The following is a 26,539-nucleotide window of genomic DNA, read 5'->3' on the forward strand; positions in this document are numbered from 1 at the left end:
TGGATTGTACCTCGGGACACCAATGTTTGTACCTTGGGACACGAACAATCCTAACATTTTTGTAAATCTTAACTTCCGCCAGATGAAAAAATAGTTTATCCAAGTCTTTTCCCTTATAACAATATTGGCTTTATCAGTTAACAAAAATGTTTCATATGCTGGAAATGCAGGTAAGTATAAAGTTTAAATGTTCTGTAGAAGCATTTTAATGATTAAAAATCAAAGATAATCTCATTTTTGTATTAAGGAAAACAATAGTCATTACAAATATAGGTCATAAACATTACTACTTACTAATTTTTTTAGAATTAATATCGCATTTCTGACAGTAATTTTCAAAAAAGGTGCAATCTTCGTGCACCCAGAATCGACAGGTAACGCATTGAATCCAGCCTTCTGTGCTCGAAGTAGTAAAATAATTTTCATCGCACCCCACACAATTATTTTCCTCTTGAACTTCATCACACGAATCGTCACTCTCTAAGATCACAGAAGTTCCATCCTCAGAGCTACTAACTTCAACTTTTTTCTTCTTAAAATCTCGCTTTTTAACACATTTAGCATTTTTATTCACTTCATTCTTTTTCTTCGCGGCCAACAGAAACATAATAACAAAAGTAAACATAATTTTAAATAGATAGTTGAGAAAAGCAATGCCTTGTGTCTTGGGACTGTCCCTAGGTACAAAAAATTCACTGTCCTTAGGTACAATTTTCTCTAGTTTATAACAAACTATGGTTATAATTTTTGAATGACAGAAATCCAATGTTATTTATTAAAATAAGTGGTTACGAATGTATTTATCAACTAACTGTACCTTAATTAAATTACTCACATCAAAATATTTCGATTAAAACCAAGATATATGGATTGCAAAAAAAACAAACACCTATAAAAATCACATGATGTGTCATAGCGGTAAAACAAATCAAAATGGCCAACTTTATGTCATGCATTCTGAATGTTGTAATGAAATAGCTACTAGACATCGCTACTTACTACTTCTCAATGTATTATTTTTCAAATGACGAGCTTTTCCCTATGTACAAGGTGTCCTAAGGTACAAGGATCTCCCCTATGACTTATCGACTCGGAATTTTGACATTTTCATTTTTCAAAAAAGTAGATTGAATGAGACAAATCCAAGTAAATAAAATTATGAGTATAAACATTAAGTTTGCAAATGACAATTTATAAAGATAAAGAAAAACAACAAGTTGTTTATATGCAAGATTAACTTTAGAAATTTATTCACGAAGACTTGGTACAGTGTAATTCATAAAAGGATTGAGCACATATTAAATATTCCGATGGAAAAGATATTCAGTATTTAATTTGCACAAGTATAAACAGCGCAGTTCATAGTAAACTTTCGAATATTTATTTTTTCTTTATATTTACTATTTTGAATAAATATTATTATTATTGACTATAAACAACTAGCAGATAAGCCCATCTTTGCTCAGGCAAAAAGTAACGACTGCGCAGATTAACATTATTACAATTATAGCCAAACTTACCTGTCTTCACAGAATGAGGTCCTCCAGTCTCCAGACTAATTAAGATATTTTTAAATGAGTCTATAACGCAAAAAACCTCATCTGCGCCTGTAAATCTTGCACATCGCTTTATTTTAACACTTTTATTGTTACTTAACGCTTCCATTGTTAATTTCGAAAAATCTCTTTTCAATATACGTTCTCGTGACGAAATCTATCTGTGCATCATATTTCAACCTTTAACTCCTAACCGTTTGTGCTTTGCGCTTATAATTATTATTTTTATTATTTACCTATATATATCATATATATGGATAGTTCACTATTTAACTATTGTTAGAGTATATTGTACTTTTATTTGCTTGAATAATAATTTTAGCAACGAGTTACATAACTATTTCAGCTTTTATAAAATTTTATTTAAAAAAATAATAATAAAATAAATAGCTAAAACAATGTGATATGCCATTTTTTATGAGGTTTTGTTTAAAAATTATATATATTATTAATTATCAAGAAATAGCAAAAGACTTAAGTTTGAGGATAGAAATGAGTTATAATAATCAACTTTAAAATGTGCATTCCCAACCGATTAAAAAAGTTGATATTTTCCTCGTGTATTGTACCTATAAACTAAAGTTTGCTTGACCTACATTCTTCTATGCATGTACAATCTATATATAACTTTCAGGTATTAAAAATTTAAATTGTTATTCGAATAAAAGAAACGCTGTAATGAAACATTGCGTGAAACGTTTTCGCAATTAATCAATTCAATTATTTTGTTAATTATGTTGCACAGAAAATTCAATATAATATAATTAAAACTAAGTATTTCAAATTTAAACTTTATAAATTAAAAGTCTTATTTGCTTCAAAAGAAACTTTTTTGCTGATACTAAAGTTAATTATTAGTTTGTAATGCTGTTTGTTTCTGTTCAATTATGTATTTGGAAATTACTGATAAGAAGTACGATTTAGAAAATATCAAAAAAATTTTAAATTAGGCAATCGTTTATCATTTATAAACATTTATTAACTGAACAACAGAAAATATCGAATTATATGATTTTTCACGAGCAGTTGTCAGCTTTTCTACTAAGAATTCCAATCGTTACATTGATTGTATTTTTCAACTGTACAAAATTATTATCGAGAAATTCTTATTATGTATAAAGGAAATCGTTAATCTGAGTATTATGATAATAAATAAAGAATTTTATCAAAATTTACTATCTGTATTTGTATATATTATAGTCGGCGTAAAATCGTTTCTACACTTTTCTGTAACTAAAAAAACAAATTAAAACTGTTTCATTTACAATAGATGAAACAAAACATTTTCAACAAATAAGTAAAATTCAGAGGAAATAAACTACGAGTGAATTTATATAAACACAGTTAAGAGTTTTTCTGAGTGATTTCTATTACAGTAATACCCCGAACTTATGCGATAGGTGGGACCGAGCGATAACCACGTAAGTCGAATTCGCGTAAGTTGGGGTATAATTTCTCATATAAATACATACAAATAATTTTTAATTGGGGCTGGAGAATAAAGGAAACAATAATTTAAAAAAAGTTTTTAAATAAAATCCTAGATAATACATATGTAAGCCTATGACAAATTATATTATTATACAATTTTTCACATTTACTTATTATGAAACCACAATTTTAACATTGTTTCCATTTCAGAGATAATACCGTGACGTTTACGAATGATACTTGAATTTAAAGATTGAGCATTTTTCACAGCTTCGTGAATTATTTCTTTGTTTTTATAATTGTTCTTACCGACGATTCCTGTAGATCAAACTTCTTTGCCAATTCACAAATTTTCATTTTTGTATCGAAGTTTTTAATAATGGGTACGATCGTAAAATCAAACGAGTTAAACGCGTTAGTAACGATTCGTTCGAAAAGTCTAACGAAATAGGAATAACGATGACGTCATTCTCGTTTAACTCGTTCGACTTTACGAACATACCCAATGTTAACTTTAGATTCCAAAGATAANGAGACTTCTAAGATTATATAAGAGTATTTTTTAATAATTATATTAATAACAGTATTTCACGAGATGAGCTAACTTTTCAACGTGTCACATACGACACATTGGGTCTCTGTATTACAATAATCACATTACAGTGTATGAACTGTTTTAGTATTTGCAAGTTATTTACTTTTATAGATATTTAGTAATTAGGACGGCAATATGTATTCTATTATTTATTTTCATTTTTTACTTAATTAATCCATTAATAAAAGTAATAATTTATTTTTATTTATCACAAATTTCTGTGATTTGTTTTTGTAAACTTATTTATTTGGTCTGCAAGATTTTGTTTATTAAGAACTTATAATTTTTTAATATCATAAATCACATATTTATAATAAATGTCAATGATTTCGTTTTAATTTCTCATTGTCAACAGTAGAAATAAGAAAGGAACATGATTGGACACATGTTTTTAATAGAAATTTGTCTGAACTGGAAGGCTGGTTCCATGATAAAGACAGTGCCCAAACATTTTTTCTATGAGCAGACTATGATGACTTACATTCTCCAGGACAGTCTGTCCTGGAGAATGTAAGTCATCAGTCTGCTCAAAGAACAAATTCAAAAAAGTGTCAAAATCGCTATCACATTCAAACTGTACAGGCAATAAGAAAAAAAGGAAACAGTAAAAATGACGAAGAAAATGAAAATCATAGTAAACATACTTTAACTTTGCATCCCAGTGAAATAAAATGCAAAACTTAAGCAAAACACATGCCAGAAATTATTACAAATTGTAAAAATCATTACTGCCGAATGAAAAAATGTAAAAGTGTACTGTATCAAATGCAAAATACATCTGTGCCTTGGTAAAATAATTGTTTCAAAGCATATCATATGTAAATACAAAATGACAAATAATGTACAAAAATAGTCAAATAAACCAATTTTACATGAACGGAAAGGTTTGCATTTTGTACAGGTAGAGAGATCCATTGTGTCATATATGACACATAGCATTTTTTAATGACCAAAACAAAAAATAACTAGGAAATGACAATTTACTAATATTAGTACTTTTGAAACCGTGCTTGTAGTTATTAGTAGTAATTCAAACACAAATAATTATCGTATTTATTTTCAGGCACTTGGCAATTCTTATCATCAAGTTTTTATTCAGTTGATACGTGTTGTTATTACACACGTTTCGGGCATTTATTGCCCCCTTTCNTTCGAATCACTTTTATTTACGATTTGGGTTTGATACTTTTTGTCTTTATTATTGTTTACTAAAAAACAATTTTATGATTTAAATTTAACCCATTTAGTCATTCAAAATTATAATATTGTCATTACGTATAAACACAATGTTAAACAACAATAAAATAAAGCAGACAGAAGGATTGCAGTTGTAACTGTGACATTACAATATTAGAAGTGTGTTTTATACATTAACGAATTATCCATGTTCTTTGTTTGAAATAATTTTTGTCAACAATATTACTCTCTTACTAAACTTTAAGTAAATAAAATTATACTGATAACAATAAGTTCTTTTGTTCGTATATTTTGATGCATATCTACTAATTTTATCGCAAGATTCTGTGGTTAGTGACCTCAACTGCAATCGTTATATCATATGTAAAATAATTTTTAAATTACGAAAATAAACATTAGAAATAGTTATGAATTCTAATTACGAAAAAATAATTTTATGTGTTTTATTCGATTATGTTACTCAAGGTTTTTTAAAACAGGTTTTTTAAATCGATGTGTTTAATTCTGTTTATTTTTATTGCATTCAATTGTGTTTACTTCATTTCATTGTGTAGATTTGTTTAATCTATTTGTCACACGTTTCTAGAAATATTTAGAGAATAAATTGTAAATAAATTCATCGCAGAAACTGAGCTCTCAAAGTGTTTTCTTTCAGAATACGATTTACAATTACGAAAAAATAATTTTAACTGTTTTTTACATTACTTACGCTAACATATATGCGCAATTGCTCAATCGCGAAGAACAATTGTTGAGTCCCTCATTATTGCAGAACATTGTTGTTTCTTTCTCTAAATTTACAATTTGAATTTTTATATTTAAATTATTAGCACTTTAATTAAATTAATCAAAAATGGTAAGTGAAACTTTCAATTTGTTTTCTAAGACTTCGTTGATGTTTGATGAACACTTATTAAATTGTGAAAAATTCTAATACCGTGTCGAAAAAAAGCATAAAGTATATTTTTCTAATATGTTGAGTGCTCGTCATATTCAACTAAGTTGGAAAATGACTAAACAACGTGAGCAACGATATTGCATCAAATTTTGCCAAAAGCTTGACGATACCCAAGCAGAAACCATTCGCACGATTCAGCAGGCTTTCGTGGACGATCCTCGAGGCCAAAAAAGCGCGGCAGGTCCGCAGCAATATCAAAGGNAACACGTTTTCTTTTCGATGACATATCGGTAATATTAAAAGTAAATACTGTATTTAAATCGTGATCAAATTTTCAAGAAACAAACGTTCGTATTGCATTTGGACTACTACTGACCAATGCTAACAGACCAGCTATTGTTGAAAAGGCCCTCTGGCGGCGCAAGAAGACGGATTTTATAAAATAAAAAGCAGTTGAAACTGCATGTTTATGAATAAAAATTTGGCAAACTGTTTATCGTTTTACGACGAGTAAAATTTTTTCGTCGCGTTCACGACTTTTAAGTAATGCGTAAACCTTCGAGGCGCGAGGCCCTTCGGACCACCAGGCATAGGCGGTGGCCCACGTCGTTTATGCCTTACTCCGCCCTTGGTCATAGAAATGATGTAATTTGAATATAAATTATTTATAAATACGTATGTCAAGTTATATTTTTATTACTACTATTTTTATTACTATTATAAGAAATAAATATAAAAGAAATAATGTATAATTTCAAGTATAGTGTTTTTAAAATATTAACTGACACGAACAAGCGCATTACTCATAAAGTGGCATGTAGCTAGTTCTAGTTTAAGTGAATGAACTTTTTATAAATTGACGTATTATTGCATCCATTACCATGAACACAAGTAAAACAAAATTAATAAGTAATTAGAAATATTACTGTCAAATTTAATTTTATAAGATAAAATAAATGAAATATATTTCTGTAAGCTTTGAACAACATATATTTACTTTTAATAATAAAATGAATTCGCCGTATTAAATCACAGATAATTACTTTAAAGTAACTTTAAATAGTTTGTTTCAAAATGACGAATGTAATCAAAATTTATATGAAATATTGTTATTTCGAAATTAAAGTGTTTTAATTAGGCTAAATATTTAATACATTTTGAAATAATTCTATAATTAGAGTTCATCGGAAGACCCGAATGAAAGAAAATATCAATGTGACACGTGCCTCAAAGACTTTCCATGTAAATCACAATTACAACGACATGTGAGATCTCATGCAGCAGAACGACCATTTCTGTGCGAGATCTGTAAGATGGCATTCACACAAAAGGCTCATTTAAAACGGCACATTGAAATAATGCATTCGAATGCGGTAACTGAATCTTCGTCCCAGGTATTTAAATATGTAATTTATTTTATACACTATATTGCAATAGGCTATGGCAATTTAAAATTTAAAAGTATAAAAAGGAGTCGGGTTGCTTTTGGTATTAACATAAAAGTGTTTTCTGTTTTAAGTGTTACTTTTTAAAATTTTTTGAAGTATTGTTTAATTTAATTTAAATTTTAATTAAAATAGCATATGACGTTAATTAGTACGGTAATTAATGATTAATTATCTAAATGTAATTTTGTGTAAAGAAATTCACACATAAACTCTAATTGATATATACTGCATCATATTATAAAAATTCTTTCAAATGTTTTCATTTAATTTATTATGAAGTAGTTTTTTCTTTTTTGTGGTAATATTTTTTGCCACAATGAAAAAAACATATATGTGAAACTAAGTATAATATTTTTCTTATGTAACATATTTTACATTAAATCTATTTAGGCCTACTCTGATATCTAAATGTAAATAAATATGACAATTATAAAATTGATCTTCGTGAATGATAAGGATCAATGTAAGTTCTGATCATATAACTGGTCTTCTCGTTTTTCTTTCTGTCTGAATTTCCTGTTTTATTTACTAGATCACTAGAGCATAATATAATTTTATGTTTCTTTCTTGGAGTGATTACAGCATGTTTTTGAGTAATTGTTAGCTTGCATTTTCACGTTATATGTGATTTAATTTATGAAAAAATGTCAAATGCGAACAAAACTTCAGCCTGATAAGCTTGCTCATTTAGTACCTATTTAGGTCTAATTAAAATCTTAATTAACCCGACAAAATGCTCATAAGAAGGTAAGAGTTAGGGAAAGAATGATACTTTGTTTTATTTACACGATAGAAAATTTTGAATATTTAATTATCGGAATTGTTGTAATTATATACGTAATTCATTTTGATTAAGTATACTTTTCTCTTTAAAACTGTCGTTATGTGCTATAATAGACAATACAGCAATATTATTTATTTAAATATGAGTAAAAGAATTGAGGTTCGTAATTGCTAATGTAGACGAAATTTTAATTTAATCTTCAATTTCAATGAATACAGACAATTTCTTAATGGAGAATATAGAACCGTCGGAAAAATAAACGCTCAGATTACATCAAAATAGCAATAATGCGATAACATACTGAAAACACATACAGACCAATGACGTTGAAAAGCATGAATTAAAAATACAAAAGAAATTTAATATGGCCAATACATATAAAATATAAACAATATAGTAAAGTAACAAGAATGTAATTGGGCATAATAATGTTTATAAGTGCATGAAATTAGACAAGAATATCTCATAAAATATATACTGTATATATATACAGGGTGTATCAAAATGACGTGTTAAAAATTTGGGAGATTGTAGAGGATGACCAAAATTTTGAACGTTTTGGTATAAGGAACCCATAGCTGGAAATGTGATATAAAGTTTCTACAGCGGTAGGAAGTGCTTGACCGCCCTTCACTTTGGTAGCTACCCTTTTGTCCATCGACGTCATGTCATTGTTTTTGACTTGATTTTCTGGGGTTATATAAAGTCTCTTGTGTATGCAACACCTGTAGGAACAGTTCGTGAGCTTACGGAGTGCATCTTTACAGAATTTAATACCATCAGAAGGGAGCCTGGCATCTTACAGAGAGTCGGATAAAACATGGTTCGTCGTTGCACGTTATGTAACGAAGTTGGTGGTCGTCACATTGAACATTTACTCTAAAGTAGTGCAGCCACTAATTCGATGTACAGTTTGATTGTACTCTACTCTTTTGTGAATAAAACTTGTCATAAATACTGTATTATGCTGTTTCATTCAGTATACCGACTGCAAAGTGCAAAGTGCTGTAGAAACTTTATATCTCATTTCCGGCTATGGGTTCCTTATATCAAAATGTTCAAAATTTCATCTTCTACAATCCCCGAAAATTTTAAAACGTCATTCTGATACACCCTGTATATATATTAAATCATGGTAAAGATAGATAAAGAATGAGGATGAGTGAAATTTAACACGTAGTTGTAATACATGGAATAAAAACTGCTGATTTATTCGAATCTACAAAAATTAATACAATTTTTAGGCTACGTATTTTCTAATACGTATCAAGATTTTTAGGAGTTTTAAAAAATAAACCATTAAAAATTTTAAAGTTTAAAATCTAAACAAAATAATCTGTACAATACAGTAAATTGCCAAAGGCGACTGGCTTTTCCAAAAACTTTTGTTATCAGAACGTAAATATGAATGGTTTATCCTGTGCAGCAACGAATGACATGCTCATCCTATTGATATATTGAACATGCAAACTCTGAGTGTTTTAACCAAAAAAAGAAAACTTCGTTTTGAAGTAAATTCAACCACACAGGTTTAAATTCTCAGTATAGCGTAGATGCACACCAACATTTCTTTCACATTCTTTTTCGATAAATCTAGTACGAATGAGCTGTATGACACACTCTATTGGAAGACAAAGATATACGGTGAGATAATTAACACTTTTGTCATATCTGACCTGAGACATCCACAATGTGCTCTTAAGCGAAGCAAAACACTTCTGGTCCTTAGAGACAATGTACTATAACCATAGCTACTAAAACATTTCTCCTACAACGGAGCATGACATTGTATAAAAGGTTAATTTTGGACGTGAAATTGTAGTTTTTGATTTTGAATGATTTTCATGAAGTTTGAGTTTATCTATGAATGCTTCTATATTTTGATAACAGTCTGTGATCAATTTTTTTCACCTTCAAGCTGATTATTAAGTTCGTTTAATTTTATTGTGATATTAGTAGAGAAACATAAACAAAAAAAAAACATCATTTAATTTAGGAACACTCTGGTTCTTTCCATTTATAAAAAATTAATTTTTTTTCTCTCAATTTCCAAAATTTTTTAAAGCATTTGCCGCCACTTAAATAGCAGAGGTACCTAAACAGAATAACTTTATAAAAATGGCTGCCAGGTCAAAGAAAAGAAAACCAGTAACTAACAGTTATCCGATTTTGAAATGGCCAACAGAATATAACCATCACATGAAGCGCTCCTTGGGAGTTAAGTAAAATCAAATAACTTGGACAGTAAAACATAATTAAAACACATAATTAAAACCGTTAACAAACTAAACACGGAATGATTTAAAATTTTAAATCTGTATGCACGTGTAAATGTGTTATTCTCATTGAAATTTTATCAGGCTTACTTTGAAAGAATTAAAAAAGAAAATTTACCGTTTATTGGAAACACAGAAGACAGTTGTGTGCCTATTGTTTGACATTTATTACAGATAGGGTTTTTGAAACGAGATCCCGAAATTTCAAATGTTTTTTCAACCGAGAAATATTTCGGGAAATCCCGCACATTTCTAAAAAGTTGACGTTTTTTATTTAATTTTGTGTTNCAATATTATTATATTCAATTTTTGTTATGTCAATATTATTATTATTATAATTCAAATGTTATGTCAATATTATTATGCCTCAATTTACAAAAGCTTTGTTTATTTAGATAATACTGCTAATCTCTGCTATTTCAACCTTGTCTCACCAGTTTTGGTGAGACAAGGTTGAAATAGAAGAGATTAGCAGTATTATCTAAATAAACAAAGCTTTTGTAAATTGAGGCATAATAATAGTAGAGGCAGAAGGTACAGTAAGATTCGACATGTGAATATACTGCAATTCAAATTTCCTAGACTACAGCTTAATTTTATGCTTCATTTTTCCTACTCTGGTACTGATTACAGATGCTGTAGCGTTCAAAAAAATTAATGTAGTGCCACAACTTTGAGAAACAAAGTACGAGTGGTGTTCAAAAAGTATCGGACCTTTATTTTTCCCGCGTAAACCAATGATGCACGGGAGGTCTCTTTCGGTGGAGTTGTGGACGAAGTCATGGACAGTCCTGAATTTTTTCCTGCCTGCAGGAAGCGTCAGTCGCTGGCAGTCGACCTGAGTGAGGACGTGTAGTGACTGCTCGTCAGATTCCACTAAGTTGGAAAATGACTGAACAACGTGAGCAACGATATTGCATCAAATTTTGTCAAAAGCTTGACGATACCCAAGCAGAAACCATTCACAAGATTCGGCAGGCTTTCGGGGACGATCCTCGAGGCCAAAAAAGCGCGTCATGTCCACAGCAATGTCAAGGTCATGTTGACGGTTTTTTTTCGACTCTCGTGGGGTACGCACCACAAGGCCAAACCATCGCAAAGAAGTACTACTAGGAGGTTCTTCGTCGTCTTTGTGATGATATGCGACGCAAACGACCGGATCTGTGGTGAACCAAACTTGGAATTTCCATCATGATAAAGTACCCGCCCACTCTGCGCATGTGATTCAGACTTTCGCCACCAAACACAACATTCCTGTGGTTCTTCGCTTTCTCCCGACATAATTTCATGTGACTTTTGGCTATTTCCCAAGCTGAAAATGCCGCTAAAAGAAACCCGATTTTAGTCAAGTATCATGCGGCATGCTACGGACCAGATGATGGCCATTCCAAAAGATGCGTTCCAGCAGTGTTTCAAGCAATTACAGGAGCGCTGGGGAAAATGTACACATTATGAAGGAGACTACTTTGAAGGTGATTAGGGTTTTGTATCTCAAAATCAATAAATGTATTTTAGCAGACCAAAGGACAGATACTTTTTGAACACCCCTCGTAAAGCTCGAGGCCTATTTCTGTGACGATGCTTATTTTTCCGATTTATGTTCAACATGCCTGTTTTCTGCAAAACTTTATCCAGTTGTAGTCTGTGTAATGTGCACTTTGTTTCCATAATTTTTTTCACTGTCAAGCCTTATTTTTTCGAAATACTTTTAAATGTTTTCTTTATATAGATATCCTGGCTGAGCTTTATTTTTTCACCTGGTTTTTCTATTTTTTTTCATATCATCACAAGCATTTTTAGTCAGAAGTAACTATATAATAGAATAATGTTTATGATAATTTAAGTCCATCTGAAAACCATGTGAGAACCTGCAGTTTATTCTCAGTGCCACAGAGAAGAAGTATGAAAAAGTTGGTGCAGATCGAAAAAACAACTATAAATAGAGAAACTCAAACGTTTTCTCATTTCTATACGGTGTAGACAAAATATCTCGAGATGCGGAGGGTCAAAGTCATACGATTCCAATGGTGTTCCTCGTAATATATGCATGACAGCCAGAAAAGAAATATGAAACATTATTTTACAAGTGAGTCTAAAACGATTCAATGACTTTATTCGAAATTAAAGATTTCCACAGATCTCATCATATGCACTAAATATCTAAAATTTCATTTAAATCGGATAATTGGTTTTAGCGATATTAACGGTCAAATTTGGCACTTTAATATATGTGTGGTTGAGTTTCACTGTAGAGACCTACAGAGTTCTATGATACTTAAAGTTTGTTTCGATTACTTAATTAATTGGTGTTTTAACGCTATGTGTTGAAGGTATCTTCTAATATGTCTAACAATTTACAAGCCTTATTGGTGCATGGAACTTCTGAAATATTTAAACAAGAAGGCAAGCTTACAGAAATTTGAAATTTTTCCATTTACTTAATTAACAAGCATTTTAAATTTCTGTTTAGATCAATTTGGTGGTAACTTTGCTTTACTTTTTACAAAGTAATATCAGGACTTTTTCATATAGTAGAACCTTGAGAGAATTTCTAAATATATATCACACTAACGAAACGAATAAAATTAATTACTCCATTAACCTTAATACACAGTTTTATCCTTTATTACGACATGATTTACGAAACAAATCAAACTAACTTGAAATATTTGTTTCTGCAATTAAAATTTTATATTATCAGAAAATTTAACGTATTCATATTATATTTAATTGTGTAAAAAACAATTCAATTTTATATCAAAATATTTGTGCAGAATGTTAAAACAAACCTGACAAGTTAGTACTGTATATTAAAATATGAAGTCATATAAACAATAAGAACAAAAAATTTAAATTATTGAATGTGAAAAAATTTCATTTAAACTTTAAAGTAGGATTAACGAAAAGCAGCAACAGTAAGTTGCGTCCTAATATCAGAAACGTTTTTCCAGAAATTTTTAACTGTCTTGAATAAATTTTATAATAAATAACAGAGAAACTGCAATCGATGTTATCGAAAATCATAAGGAAATAAATAAATTTTAAATGTGTTTAATTTTATATTGATTCTGATATTAAAAGTGAACATATTTAGAAATTAGAATTTCTAGACGCAAAAAATGCTACAAATGCATATTCCAATATGAAATTGAACATTTTGTTGACTGCGGCTACACGAACTACCATATTTAATTTCTTCGAATCACTTTTATTTACGATTTGGGTTTGATACTTTTTGTCTTTATTATTGTTTACTAAAAAACAATTTTATGATTTAAATTTAACCCATTTAGTCATTCAAAATTATAATATTGTCATTACGTATAAACACAATGTTAAACAACAATAAAATAAAGCAGACAGAAGGATTGCAGTTGTAACTGTGACATTACAATATTAGAAGTGTGTTTTATACATTAACGAATTATCCATGTTCTTTGTTTGAAATAATTTTTGTCAACATTATTACTCTCTTACTAAACTTTAAGTAAATAAAATTATACTGATAACAATAAGTTCTTTTGTTCGTATATTTTGATGCATATCTACTAATTTTATCGCAAGATTCTGTGGTTAGTGACCTCAACTGCAATCGTTATATCATATGTAAAATAATTTTTAAATTACGAAAATAAACATTAGAAACAATTATGAATTCTAATTACGAAAAAATAATTTTATGTGTTTTATTCGATTATGTTACTCAAGGTTTTTTAAAACAGGTTTTTTAAATCGATGTGTTTAATTCTGTTTATTTTTATTGCATTCAATTGTGTTTACTTCATTTCATTGTGTAGATTTGTTTAATCTATTTGTCACACGTTTCTAGAAATATTTAGAGAATAAATTGTAAATAAATTCATCGCAGAAACTGAGCTCTCAAAGTGTTTTCTTTCAGAATACGATTTACAATTACGAAAAAATAATTTTAACTGTTTTTTACATTACTTACGCTAACATATATGCGCAATTGCTCAATCGCGAAGAACAATTGTTGAGTCCCTCATTATTGCAGAACATTGTTGTTTCTTTCTCTAAATTTACAATTTGAATTTTTATATTTAAATTATTAGCACTTTAATTAAATTAATCAAAAATGGTAAGTGAAACTTTCAATTTGTTTTCTAAGACTTCGTTGATGTTTGATGAATACTTATTAAATTGTGAAAAATTATAATACCGTGTCGACAAAATACATAAAGTATATTTTTCTAATATGTTTTTATATAACAATAAAATATTTATGATAATAATTAGAAAAACTGTCAATTTTTTATAATTATTTTTCGAATATTTTTTTGAAAGGAGAAGAAACATCAGTGTGATAAATGTGGAAAAAAGTTTTTTAAAAAATGGAACTTAGAAATTCATGTAAGGACTCATACTGGTGAGAAACCTTTTCATTGCGAAATTTGTGGAAAAAAATTTACCCAGTTAGGACATTTAATATCTCACAGAAAAGTACATTCAGAAGAAAGAAAATTTCAATGCAACTATGTCGGCTGCGATTTTAGAACTAAATATAAAAATAATTTGCTAAGACACGTAAATGTAATACATTTACGAAAAAAATCTTCTCAAGTAATGTTTATTTTTTGCTATTCGTTTAAATGAAATTTATAAATGTATATAAACTATAATCATACGATAGACTATACAAGAAATTTAATTAATTGTGTATTTAATACAAACGAAGCTGTGATAACTAACAGTGTAAAGAAAACATCGGAAAATATACTCATTATAAATTTATAAGATTAAAATATTTTCTTCGGTACTAATATGATATTTTGAATTAAAATTCGAAATTTAAAAAAAAAATTAATTAACTCAAATCTGTTAAATTTAAAGTTTGATGGAACAATACGACAGGAAGGACAATAAATATAAATCTACTTATTGTTATTTAAATACCGTAAATAAGAAAAAATATAAAAGAAATAATGTATAATTTCAAGTATAGTGTTTTTAAAATATTAACTGACACGAACAAGCGCATTACTCATAAAGTGTCTTGTTGCTAATTCTAGTTTAAGTTAATAAACTTTATATAAATTGATGTATTATTGCATCTATTGCCATGAACACAAGTAAAAGAAAATTAACAAGTAATTAGAAATATTACTGTCAAATTTAATTTTATAAGGTAAAATAAATTAAATATATTTCTGTAAGCTTTGAACAACGTATATTTACTTTTAATAATAAAATGAATTCGCCGTATTAAATCACAGATAATTACTTTAAAGTAACTTTAAAAAATTTGTTTCAAACTGAAGAATGTAATCAAAATTTATATGAAATATTATTAATTCGAAATTAAAATGTTGTAATTAAATATTTAATACATTTTGAAATAATTCTATAATTAGAGTTCATCGGAAGACCCGAGTGAAAGAAAATATCAATGTGACACGTGCTTTAAAGACTTTCCATGTAAATCACAATTACAAAGGCATGTGAGATCTCATACAGGAGAACGACCATTTCTGTGCGAGATCTGTAAGATGGCATTCAAACAAAAGGCTCATTTAAAACGGCACATTGAAATAATGCATTCGAATGCGGTAACTGAATCTTCGTCCCAGGTATTTAAATATGTAATTTATTTTATACACTATATTGCAATAGGCTATGACAATTTAAAATTTAAAAGTATAAAAAGGAGTCGGGTTGCTTTTGGTATTAACATAAAAGTGTTTTCTGTTTTAAGTGTTACTTTTTAAAATTTTTTGAAGTATTGTTTAATTTAATTTAAATTTCAATTAAAATAGCATATGACGTTAATTAGTACGGTAATTAATGATTAATTATCTAAATGTAATTTTGTGTAAAGAAATTCACACATAAACTCTAATTGATATATACTGCATCATATTATAAAAATTCTTTCAAATGTTTTCATTTAATTTATTATGAAGTAGTTTTTTTCTTTTTTGTGGTAATATTTTTTGCCACAATGAAAAAACATATATGTGAAACTAAGTATAATATTTTTCTTATGTAACATATTTTACATTAAATCTATTTAGGCCTACTCTGATATCTAAATGTAAATAAATATGACAATTATAAAATTGATCTTCGTGAATGATAAGGATCAATGTAAGTTCTGATCATATAACTGGTCTTCTCGTTTTTCTTTCTGTCTGAATTTCCTGTTTTATTTACTAGATCACTAGAGCATAATATAATTTTATGTTTCTTTCTTGGAGTGATTACAGCATGTTTTTGAGTAATTGTTAGCTTGCATTTTCACGTTATATGTGATTTAATTTATGAAAAAATGTCAAATGCGAACAAAACTTCAGCCTGATAAGCTTGCTCATTTAGTACCTATTTAGGTCTAATTAAAATCTTAATTAACCCGACAAAATGCTCATAAGAAGGTAAGAGTTAGGGAAAGAATGATACTTTGTTTTATTTACACGATAGAAAATTTTGAATATTTAATTATCGGAATTGTTGTAATTATATACGTAATTCATTTTGATTAAGTATACTTTTCTCTTTAAAACTGTCGTTATGTGCTATAATAGACAATACAGCAATATTATTTATTTAAATATGAGTAAAAGAATTGAGGTTCGTAATTGCTAATGTAGACGAAATTTTAATTTAATCTTCAATTTCAATGAATACAGACAATTTCTTAATGGAGAATATAGAACCGTCGGAAAAATAAACGCTCAGATTACATCAAAATAGCAATAATGCGATAACATACTGAAAACACATACAGACCAATGACGTTGAAAAGCATGAATTAAAAATACAAAAGAAATTTAATATGGCCAATACATATAAAATATAAACAATATAGTAAAGTAACAAGAATGTAATTGGGCATAATAATGTTTATAAGTGCATGAAATTAGACAAGAATATCTCATAAAATATATACTGTATATATATACAGGGTGTATCAAAATGACGTGTTAAAAATTTGGGAGATTGTAGAGGATGACCAAAATTTTGAACGTTTTGGTATAAGGAACCCATAGCTGGAAATGTGATATAAAGTTTCTACAGCGGTAGGAAGTGCTTGACCGCCCTTCACTTTGGTAGCTACCCTTTTGTCCATCGACGTCATGTCATTGTTTTTGACTTGATTTTCTGGGGTTATATAAAGTCTCTTGTGTATGCAACACCTGTAGGAACAGTTCGTGAGCTTACGGAGTGCATCTTTACAGAATTTAATACCATCAGAAGGGAGCCTGGCATCTTACAGAGAGTCGGATAAAACATGGTTCGTCGTTGCACGTTATGTAACGAAGTTGGTGGTCGTCACATTGAACATTTACTCTAAAGTAGTGCAGCCACTAATTCGATGTACAGTTTGATTGTACTCTACTCTTTTGTGAATAAAACTTGTCATAAATACTGTATTATGCTGTTTCATTCAGTATACCGACTGCAAAGTGCAAAGTGCTGTGGAAACTTTATATCTCATTTCCGGCTATGGGTTCCTTATATCAAAATGTTCAAAATTTCATCTTCTACAATCCCCGAAAATTTTAAAACTTCATTCTGATACACCCTGTATATATATTAAATCATGGTAAAGATGGATAAAGAATGAGGATGAGTGAAATTTAACACGTAGTTGTAATACATAGAATAAAAACTGCTGATTTATTCGAATCTACAAAAATTAATACAATTTTTAGGCTACGTATTTTCTAATACGTATCAAGATTTTTAGGAGTTTTAAAAAATAAACCATTAAAAATTTTAAAGTTTAAAATCTAAACAAAATAATCTGTACAATACAGTAAATTGCCAAAGGCGACTGGCTTTTCCAAAAACTTTTGTTATCAGAACGTAAATATGAATGGTTTATCCTGTGCAGCAACGAATGACATGCTCATCCTATTGATATATTGAACATGCAAACTCTGAGTGTTTTAACCAAAAAAAGAAAACTTCGTTTTGAAGTAAATTCAACCACACAGGTTTAAATTCTCAGTATAGCGTAGATGCACACCAACATTTCTTTCACATTCTTTTTCGATAAATCTAGTACGAATGAGCTGTATGACACACTCTATTGGAAGACAAAGATATACGGTGAGATAATTAACACTTTTGTCATATCTGACCTGAGACATCCACAATGTGCTCTTAAGCGAAGCAAAACACTTCTGGTCCTTAGAGACAATGTACTATAACCATAGCTACTAAAACATTTCTCCTACAACGGAGCATGACATTGTATAAAAGGTTAATTTTGGACGTGAAATTGTAGTTTTTGATTTTGAATGATTTTCATGAAGTTTGAGTTTATCTATGAGTGCTTCTATATTTTGATAACAGTCTGTGATCAATTTTTTTCACCTTCAAGCTGATTATTAAGTTCGTTTAATTTTATTGTGATATTAGTAGAGAAACATAAACAAAAAAAAAACATCATTTAATTTAGGAACACTCTGGTTCTTTCCATTTATAAAAAATTAATTTTTTTTCTCTCAATTTCCAAAATTTTTTAAAGCATTTGCCGCCACTTAAATAGCAGAGGTACCCAAACAGAATAACTTTATAAAAATGGCTGCCAGGTCAAAGAAAAGAAAACCAGTAACTAACAGTTATCCGATTTTGAAATGACCAACAGAATATAACCATCACATGAAGCGCTCCTTGGGAGTTAAGTAAAATCAAATAACTTGGACAGTAAAACATAATTAAAACACATAATTAAAACCGTTAACAAACTAAACACGGAATGATTTAAAATTTTAAATCTGTATGCACGTGTAAATGTGTTATTCTCGTTGAAATTTTATCAGGCTTACTTTGAAAGAATTTTAAAAAAAACAAAAACAAATTTCTTACCGTTTATTGGAAACACAGAAGACAGTTGTGTGCCTATTGTTTGACATTTATTACAGATAGGGTTTTTGAAACGAGATCCCGAAATTTCAAATGTTTTTTCAACCGAGAAATATTTCGGGAAATCCCGCACATTTCTAAAAAGTTGACGTTTTTTATTTAATTTTGTGTTAAGAATGAGGAAATTTTGCAAATAGAAAGTATAATTAACTCATAAACTGTCAGGATACATTTGTATTTATTAATTTTAAACCTACTTATTATTTCTTTTAAATTTTTCCTCTTTATCGCATGTGACAGATCGTTATTAATCAATATGTAGCCTATTTGTGACAGATAATATGTAGAATAATTGTGTTTAGGCTGTCTTAATTTTTAATCATTCCCAGTAGCTTCAATAACTTTGTAACGCCAGGTTGTGAAAAAATTGGACAAGGATACGAAGGAGTATAAAGTCTGCAAGTATGAAGTTTTTCTTCATAAACCTGGTTATTAAAAACAAACGAACTGCCGAATTATTGGGCTAATAGCTTGATATGTGGGCTAATAACTTGATGAATTTGATACACAGTTAGGGTACATCATGGAAACGCACACTAAGAAGGAATTTTTCGAAATTTCCACGTGGGAATAGAAAAAGAAAATTAAGGCTTAACCGAAAAAACGGCTTCTACTGTATTATCTTAGATGCGATTTTTTGTTTTCAACAACGTTTAGTCTTTATTGAGTACTTAGGTGTATTGAATTGATAACATTTCAGACATTGCTATAAATATTTTCATACATTTCGATTTTTTAACCAAATGTAGAAACCGTTTTAAATTCAAATTTGAAATTGCATATTAGTTCGATTATAGAATGATTGTAAACGTTCTAGAAAATTGATCAAATTGAAAATTGTTTGATTCTCAGCAATTCTAATCATTTTCGGCGGTAGGTGTTATATAACAATTACTATGATTGTCCAAATACTGAATATACATGGGGTTGGCTTGCAAAACCCCTACGGGCAAAGACGCAAGTAATATCTACTAATCTATATATATAATCGAGATGGGTTGATGATAATAGTAAGCGCAGAGCCCAAACGGTTACGCGTTGAAAATTGAAATTTGGTACACAGTTAGGGTACGTCACGAGAACAAACACTAAACAGAGATTTTTTAAAATTCCATTAACCCACGGTGAAGAGAAACAGGATTAAGGCTTCAACAATGGAAGTGTTAAGTAACAATGGAAGTGTTAACAGAATGCGACGTGCAAGATGTACAGGCGCAGATGCGGGTTTTTTGCGTTTTTGCAGGAAATAAAACATATTTTTAGACCCATCTAAAAATACTCTAATTAGTCTGAAAACAGGGAGACCTAATTCTTGCGTTTTGTAAAAACGGGTGAGATTAGCTATAATGTAATAATCTTAATCTTCGCTATCGTTACTTTTTGCCCGAGCAACGCCGGGCTTATCTGCCAGTTTACTTATGTATTCCAATATTTATTATAAATCTACCAAGTAGATTTATAATTAATATCTGTAGATACATTAAATGGTAACTTTTATTATTATTATGCTTTTGATAAAATGTATAAAGTAATATATAACAAAATAAATGAAACTGTATTAAATAATAGTATTTTTATTTTTTAAGGAATGTACAGAAGAAGTAAAGCTGAAATCAAATTTGCAGTCTTCTAGTCAAACCTTGGATCATCAAACAACACTGGATCAAGATGTATTAAGCGCTGCCGAAATTCTTCTCCAAATGAGAAGGAGACTACAGACAGACGAACAAAATACTTCGGATTTAAATAAATCTTCAACGTCAAAACAAGTCAAGAACATTGAATAACGAAGATTACTTCATTTGATTTTTAAAAATCTTTTTTCACCTCATTCAAATTGTTTCTTCAAAAGCGTACAAAATAATCTATTAGAACATTTATATTTAAGATAAATTTTGAATTTGTAGAATATCTGACAAATATTCCAATTAAAAAACATCACGTAAAGTAGCAATTTGATTTTTAAAAACAAATAATTAAACAGTGAGCGAATTATTGCTCTAAATAATAAACCAATAAAGAAGCAATGCCCTTACTAAACTTTCTTGGCAAGGATTCAGATTGCATTTTGAATCACCTGTTATGAGATTTAATATTAAAAATTCTTACATTACTAAAACTTTGCAAAAAATTAAATTGCAAAAAGCTTAATTTTAAGGGTAGAGTATTATAAAAGAAAATAATAATTAAAAGCTAACAACGAATAAAATGTATATTGAATCGTACTTACTAGTATTTATTGAATTTCACTCTTTCATTATACTATTTACTTTTAGAAAGACACAGAACATGGCCAAGAAGTGCAATCGGATGTTTTTCAGACACCAACAACAAGTTCTGAAGCAAGAGGATCAATTGAATCTGAACAAGTGGCTTCAGAAAAGATTATTTTCACGCCAGGAGAAGCTGAAGAGTTTCTTAAAGATTTTAACATCGATTTAGAAATTATGAAGTTAGAAACATCTTCACAACTGGAATTATTCTCAGAGATGGAAACCGATGAAGATAAATTCGAATGTCAACTTTGTGGACAACAATTTTTTGATAAAATTTCTTTAAATGAACACGAGAAACAATTTCACCAATCTAAGTAATTCTAAACATTTAACTTTGAAACAATATAAGTTCAAAAAGTCTTCAAAAATTATAAACTATTTTCTATATTAGTCTGCGACTGATGAAAATTAACCATTAGTAAAACAATATTAGTTACAGTGGGGTTATATAAAAAAACATTGGATTATTTTCATATAATTTAGTTTTTTGTACAAATTATTTTCTAAAAGTACTATATATTTGCAAGACGATAATTTTAATACGAAACAGAATTTAAAAGTTATTATTTGAATTTAATTAATAGCTTTAATTGAATAAATTTCACGGGATTGAATGTTTCGCAGATTTCTAACTGATATTAACAGTAGGTATCAGTTCATTTCTGAGTAAAGTGAAGAACGTGAACTCACATTTGGTCATTAGATTACGCGAGGACGAAACGACTTAAAATAAGAATAACTAAACTAAAGTAATTATAACTTAACTAGAATAAAAAACGAATATTATGCTGCTTATCCCACTATTGTTAATTAATTATTGAGCAATATGATTACTTTTTATTAAGACTTCACACAGTATTGAGAACTTACTCAACAGAGAAATTATAGATGGGAAATTAAAATTCTTTACATTTCGGGTAACCAAACGATTTATGAGATGGTTGTTAAAACAAGATATATGGATTTAACAGTTATGGATAATATATTTGTAATTAAGTGAGTGTAACGTCAGAAGAAACTTGTCTTACTAAAATGTTGAGTAGTCACAAATAAATGTTTAACGTTTAGCATATTCTGTGTGTGGTATAATACGTTAAACCATCTAAATTAAAGTGTACAGGATGAACTTTTCGAAAATATGAGAGCAGATGATCGCTATTCAAGAATATAATTTTCAAGAGTTTCGCCGTATTTTGAACGATGGGTTATTAAGGCCGATGTTGTTACGTTGTTTATATGCGAAAGATTTCCTTGCTTTCAGCATTTAATTTTTATACAACAATTTTTAAAATGATGCTGTTTTTCAATTTACAGGAATAGATTTTTGCTAGTCGATAAATATTAAGTTTAAAGCAATTAATGCGTGGTATACGGTGCATATTCACATTCACTGTATACCGCGCTGTTCATAAAAATATTGTCTACTGTAGATTTTTACTGATTTTTCAACGTTTTTTGACTGGACGAAAAAAACCTCAACAATATATATTGGCAATAGTAAAAGTTTATTATTAATCTGCTGTTCCTTGGTAGAGAGAATTTGTGAATATGATGGAACAAGGTTTAGAAAAGAGTCTTGGACTTGCTTGCTTATATTATGTAAACTGTCATATGTTATTGTGTAGCCATTTTGAACAACGGACTTCGTAGAGTCATGTCTACTAATCCAGATTTAACCCCAGTGACTTCTTAATATCAACAAAAACACAAATTCTCCAAAACGCAGATTACGTCACGTACCGTATGTTCGTGAAACACTTATAAAAAGATTTAAAATAGAACATTCTGTAGTGAAACGGCGTTGCAAACGAAGAAATAATAGTAATAAAGATAGTGTTAATGTTACAGCTAATGCCAAGTATTTCTTAACAATTCAGATAAGGAATGATTATAACCTCAAATGATCGATTTATTGCCAGTTGTAGATGGAGTAAGTCGTGCTAGAATTAGTTTGCTTATTCATTAGAAATTTTTTCAAATCAGCAAGTTCTCAGAAGTCAAACTGTTTGAAAATTCTGAAAGTGAGGAAGAATTTTCCCAGAAACGATGTTTCTAAAATTTGGAAGGATAAAACAACCTAACGGACTGTAAGTTTTGGAAGCTTTGATGTGTTGACAATTGAATAATAGTTGCTCTTAAACACGAAAAATATGACTTTTTGGAATAGTATTAATTTAAACATATATTACTCTTGAATATTGTATATTGACTTTAATAATGACAACATTAATGGGAAAATGTAAGAAATGTTTGGTTGTTTGACATAGTTTGTTTGAAAATCTTAGTTATATGATCTCGTTTATTTATGTACATGTTGGTACTCACACAAGTATTTCAAAGTTTTTAATGAACAAAAAACGTTAATATATTTATACTATTATCTGTATCATTATTTTATAATCGAATTTTTAGTTGCTACGAGACCCTGTTTAAAAAAATTTTCGTTTAATGTTCGAATTATGAAAGAAATTAGAAGAGATGAAAAAAAAACGATAATAAATCGAAAAACCTTATTAACATTTTATATTAATTACATGCATTTCGAGTTTATGTAGCAATTTCATTCGATTAATGATCTCTCCACATAGTTGCATACAATTATTTTCATTGAGAGTGACAGCAAAGGTTTCGTGCGAAGTGAAAAAGTCACTAATAGACATTTACACAGGAATCAAGCTTCCGATTTCTTTGAGCCGATTTTTCTGTTCCCGATATCTCTAGCATAACTGTGAATATTTCGTTCGAAATCAAATGGTTTTGTTAGGTAGTGAGCAAAACTTTAGGGCTTTTTATAAATAGCTACTGAAATATAAGCAATTAGAAAGTGAAAAAATCTTTTTAAAAGCTGTAATTTTTTCTTTTTTTCATCTGTCATTGCAACCGCGCCTACATCTATAAAATTTAAAATTTAAACAGACAAGTAATTTGTTGATGTTGTCGAAACCGTGTTGTATTTGCTTATTGTGTACAGGCACAATGAAGTGACGTTTTTTAACGTTTTTTCCATACATCAACGTTTCGGGCATCAGCCCCTCTTCAGCTAACTAAATATATATAAAAATATTTAACAGGACACAAATAAAAACCAAAAAACTCACATAAATTATTTGTAAACCATACCTCATTTCAGCATGGACACTGCACATACAGTAGAAATCAGACTACACTTAGGTTTTTTTAACATTTTNATCTACATACACGTTTGGAGAATACCTCGACACACGTGAATTTACGATGCAGCTCAGTGTAATAGAAGAGCCGCTCGTTTCGACATCAACATCGTACTCTGCATTGTGTTACTACATTGCATGCTGTTTTTACCAGAGATAATCAGTGGCTGCAAGGAATAAGCGCCTTCACTTTTATCAAGGCTAAATGTGTGACACTCTCATACATTCTGCTTTGAGGAAATCGTATAATATCAATGGTTTTATCAATATGATCTCTTCGTTCGAAAGATAAAATTAATTTTGCTTATATCTTTGTAATGCTTTTTTGTTAAATGATTTCGTCAGTATTAATTACACGATTTTTTAACCATCTAAGATCTTTTTCGAAACTGATTAAAATAATAGCTTTATATTGTGTTGTTTTATGTTTNTATCTTCGTTCGAAAGATAAAATTAATTTTGCTTATATCTTTGTAAAACTTTTTTGTTAAATGATTTCGTCAGTATTAATTACACGATTTTTTAACCATCTAAGATCTTTTTCGAAACTGATTAAAATAATAGCTTTATATTGTGTTGTTTTATGTTTTTTTACATCATAAAGATAAACCTTCCTTTTTGCCCTCCCTTTCCCTCCCTTCCCCTCTCTTCCCCCCTCTTCCCCTCCCTAATCATGAACTGATATCAATATTTTCAGAGCAATTCAGACGTAAATGCTTATTAAGTTTTAAAAAAGGAATAAATAAATAAGGTTCGTTTTGGCGAATTTTCTGCTGTAAATGTAACTTGAGTTTTTAAAAACTAATTGTAAGATTTTATTTTTATTTTATTTTTCTTGTCATTAATAAATATGAGAGAATAATTTAACTAGTCAACAGGCTCCACTTTTGAAACATTTCCTGTACGTTGTTACTACAATAGGGCCCTTTAATTTAGAGCTCATTCAATGTTTCCCATTCGACACTTAAAAAAAATTCGTTTATATAATTTGTACGTCTCAGATTTCGAAAAAATATTCAGATAACAATTTAGGAAATTCATTCAGAAACTGTACCCTCAATAAGTTTCTTTCTTTATGCATTTTACATTTAAAAAGAAGTAACATTAAATCTGTTTCGTTACAATTTTCATGCTAACCTATAGTCACAATCTGACATTCTGACTAAACAATTGGAAAATTTCACATTATTGTAGTGCATTCTTGGCGTTTCATCTTTTAAAAATTTATAAAGTGAATTTAGAATTTGGATCATAAATTCTATAAATGCAATCAGAAAAAGTAAGTGAAACGTTCAATCTGTTTTGTATAGCATTGTTATTTGGCGACCCTTGTTATTAAAAATTGTAAAAAATAAAATAATTGAAATTATAAGTCATGTCGAAAAAATACATATATTTTACTATTTTGATTAGACATAAAGAAAAAATATTTTTGAAAAAAATAAATCGAATCTTAATGATATATAATAATTTACATAACAAATACTTTTTAAAGGACCAAACAAAGATACACGAATGTACTTTTTGTGAAAATAAATTTCGTACAAAATGGGAGTTAGAAGTTCACATGAGGTCTCATACTGGTGAAAAACCGTTTGAATGCAATATTTGCGGAAAAAAATTCTCCCAGTCTGGAAATTTATTAGTTCACAAAAAAATACATTTTGAAGAAAGACCATTCAAATGCAACTACAAAGACTGTACATACACTGCGAAAAGGAAAGATGTTTTGATAGAACATGTCAATCGAACACATCTAAAAGTAAGAGCTTCTGTGTTTATTATTGAATGAATAATGTTTACTTTTTAATAATAATTGAATAAATATTTATAAAATAGAATATATCATAATTATTAAATTAAAGTATAAAATATAATATTATAATAAATTATGAAACGCGTTTAATTATTATAAGAGTGGCACTTTACAGTAAAACATCATAATATATAATTGTTATATCTTATTCTTAAAGAACGTGAATATTAATTATCAAATAACTTTTCTTTGAATAAACGTAA

At 28.9% G+C, this 26,539-nt stretch overlaps 2 protein-coding genes across 2 annotated transcripts in view; both read left to right on the forward strand.

Moving 5' to 3' along the window:
- The first annotated feature begins 14,173 nt into the window (after nucleotides 1–14,173).
- LOC111636877 (zinc finger protein 569-like) lies at nucleotides 14,174–20,940 on the forward strand. Its single transcript, XM_023382271.1, has 4 exons — nucleotides 14,174–14,284; nucleotides 14,491–14,766; nucleotides 15,558–15,773; nucleotides 20,661–20,940. The coding sequence occupies exons 1-4, from the start codon at nucleotides 14,282–14,284 to the stop codon at nucleotides 20,859–20,861; spliced, it is 696 nt and encodes a 231-aa protein (XP_023238039.1). The 5' UTR covers nucleotides 14,174–14,281; the 3' UTR covers nucleotides 20,862–20,940.
- Nucleotides 20,941–23,250: 2,310 nt separating this feature from the next.
- Nucleotides 23,251–26,539, forward strand: part of LOC111636886 (zinc finger protein 470-like) — an 84,853-nt gene continuing 81,564 nt past the window's right edge. Inside the window, exons 1-2 of the mRNA XM_023382277.1 lie at nucleotides 23,251–23,280; nucleotides 26,016–26,282. Coding sequence (XP_023238045.1) covers nucleotides 23,251–23,280; nucleotides 26,016–26,282 — 297 coding nt within the window. The remainder of the gene's footprint in view (nucleotides 23,281–26,015; nucleotides 26,283–26,539) is intronic.

This window comes from Centruroides sculpturatus, unplaced genomic scaffold (genome assembly GCF_000671375.1).
Source record: "Centruroides sculpturatus isolate CEXI.00-Female unplaced genomic scaffold, Cexi_2.0 scaffold665, whole genome shotgun sequence".
NCBI lineage: Eukaryota > Metazoa > Arthropoda > Arachnida > Scorpiones > Buthidae > Centruroides > Centruroides sculpturatus.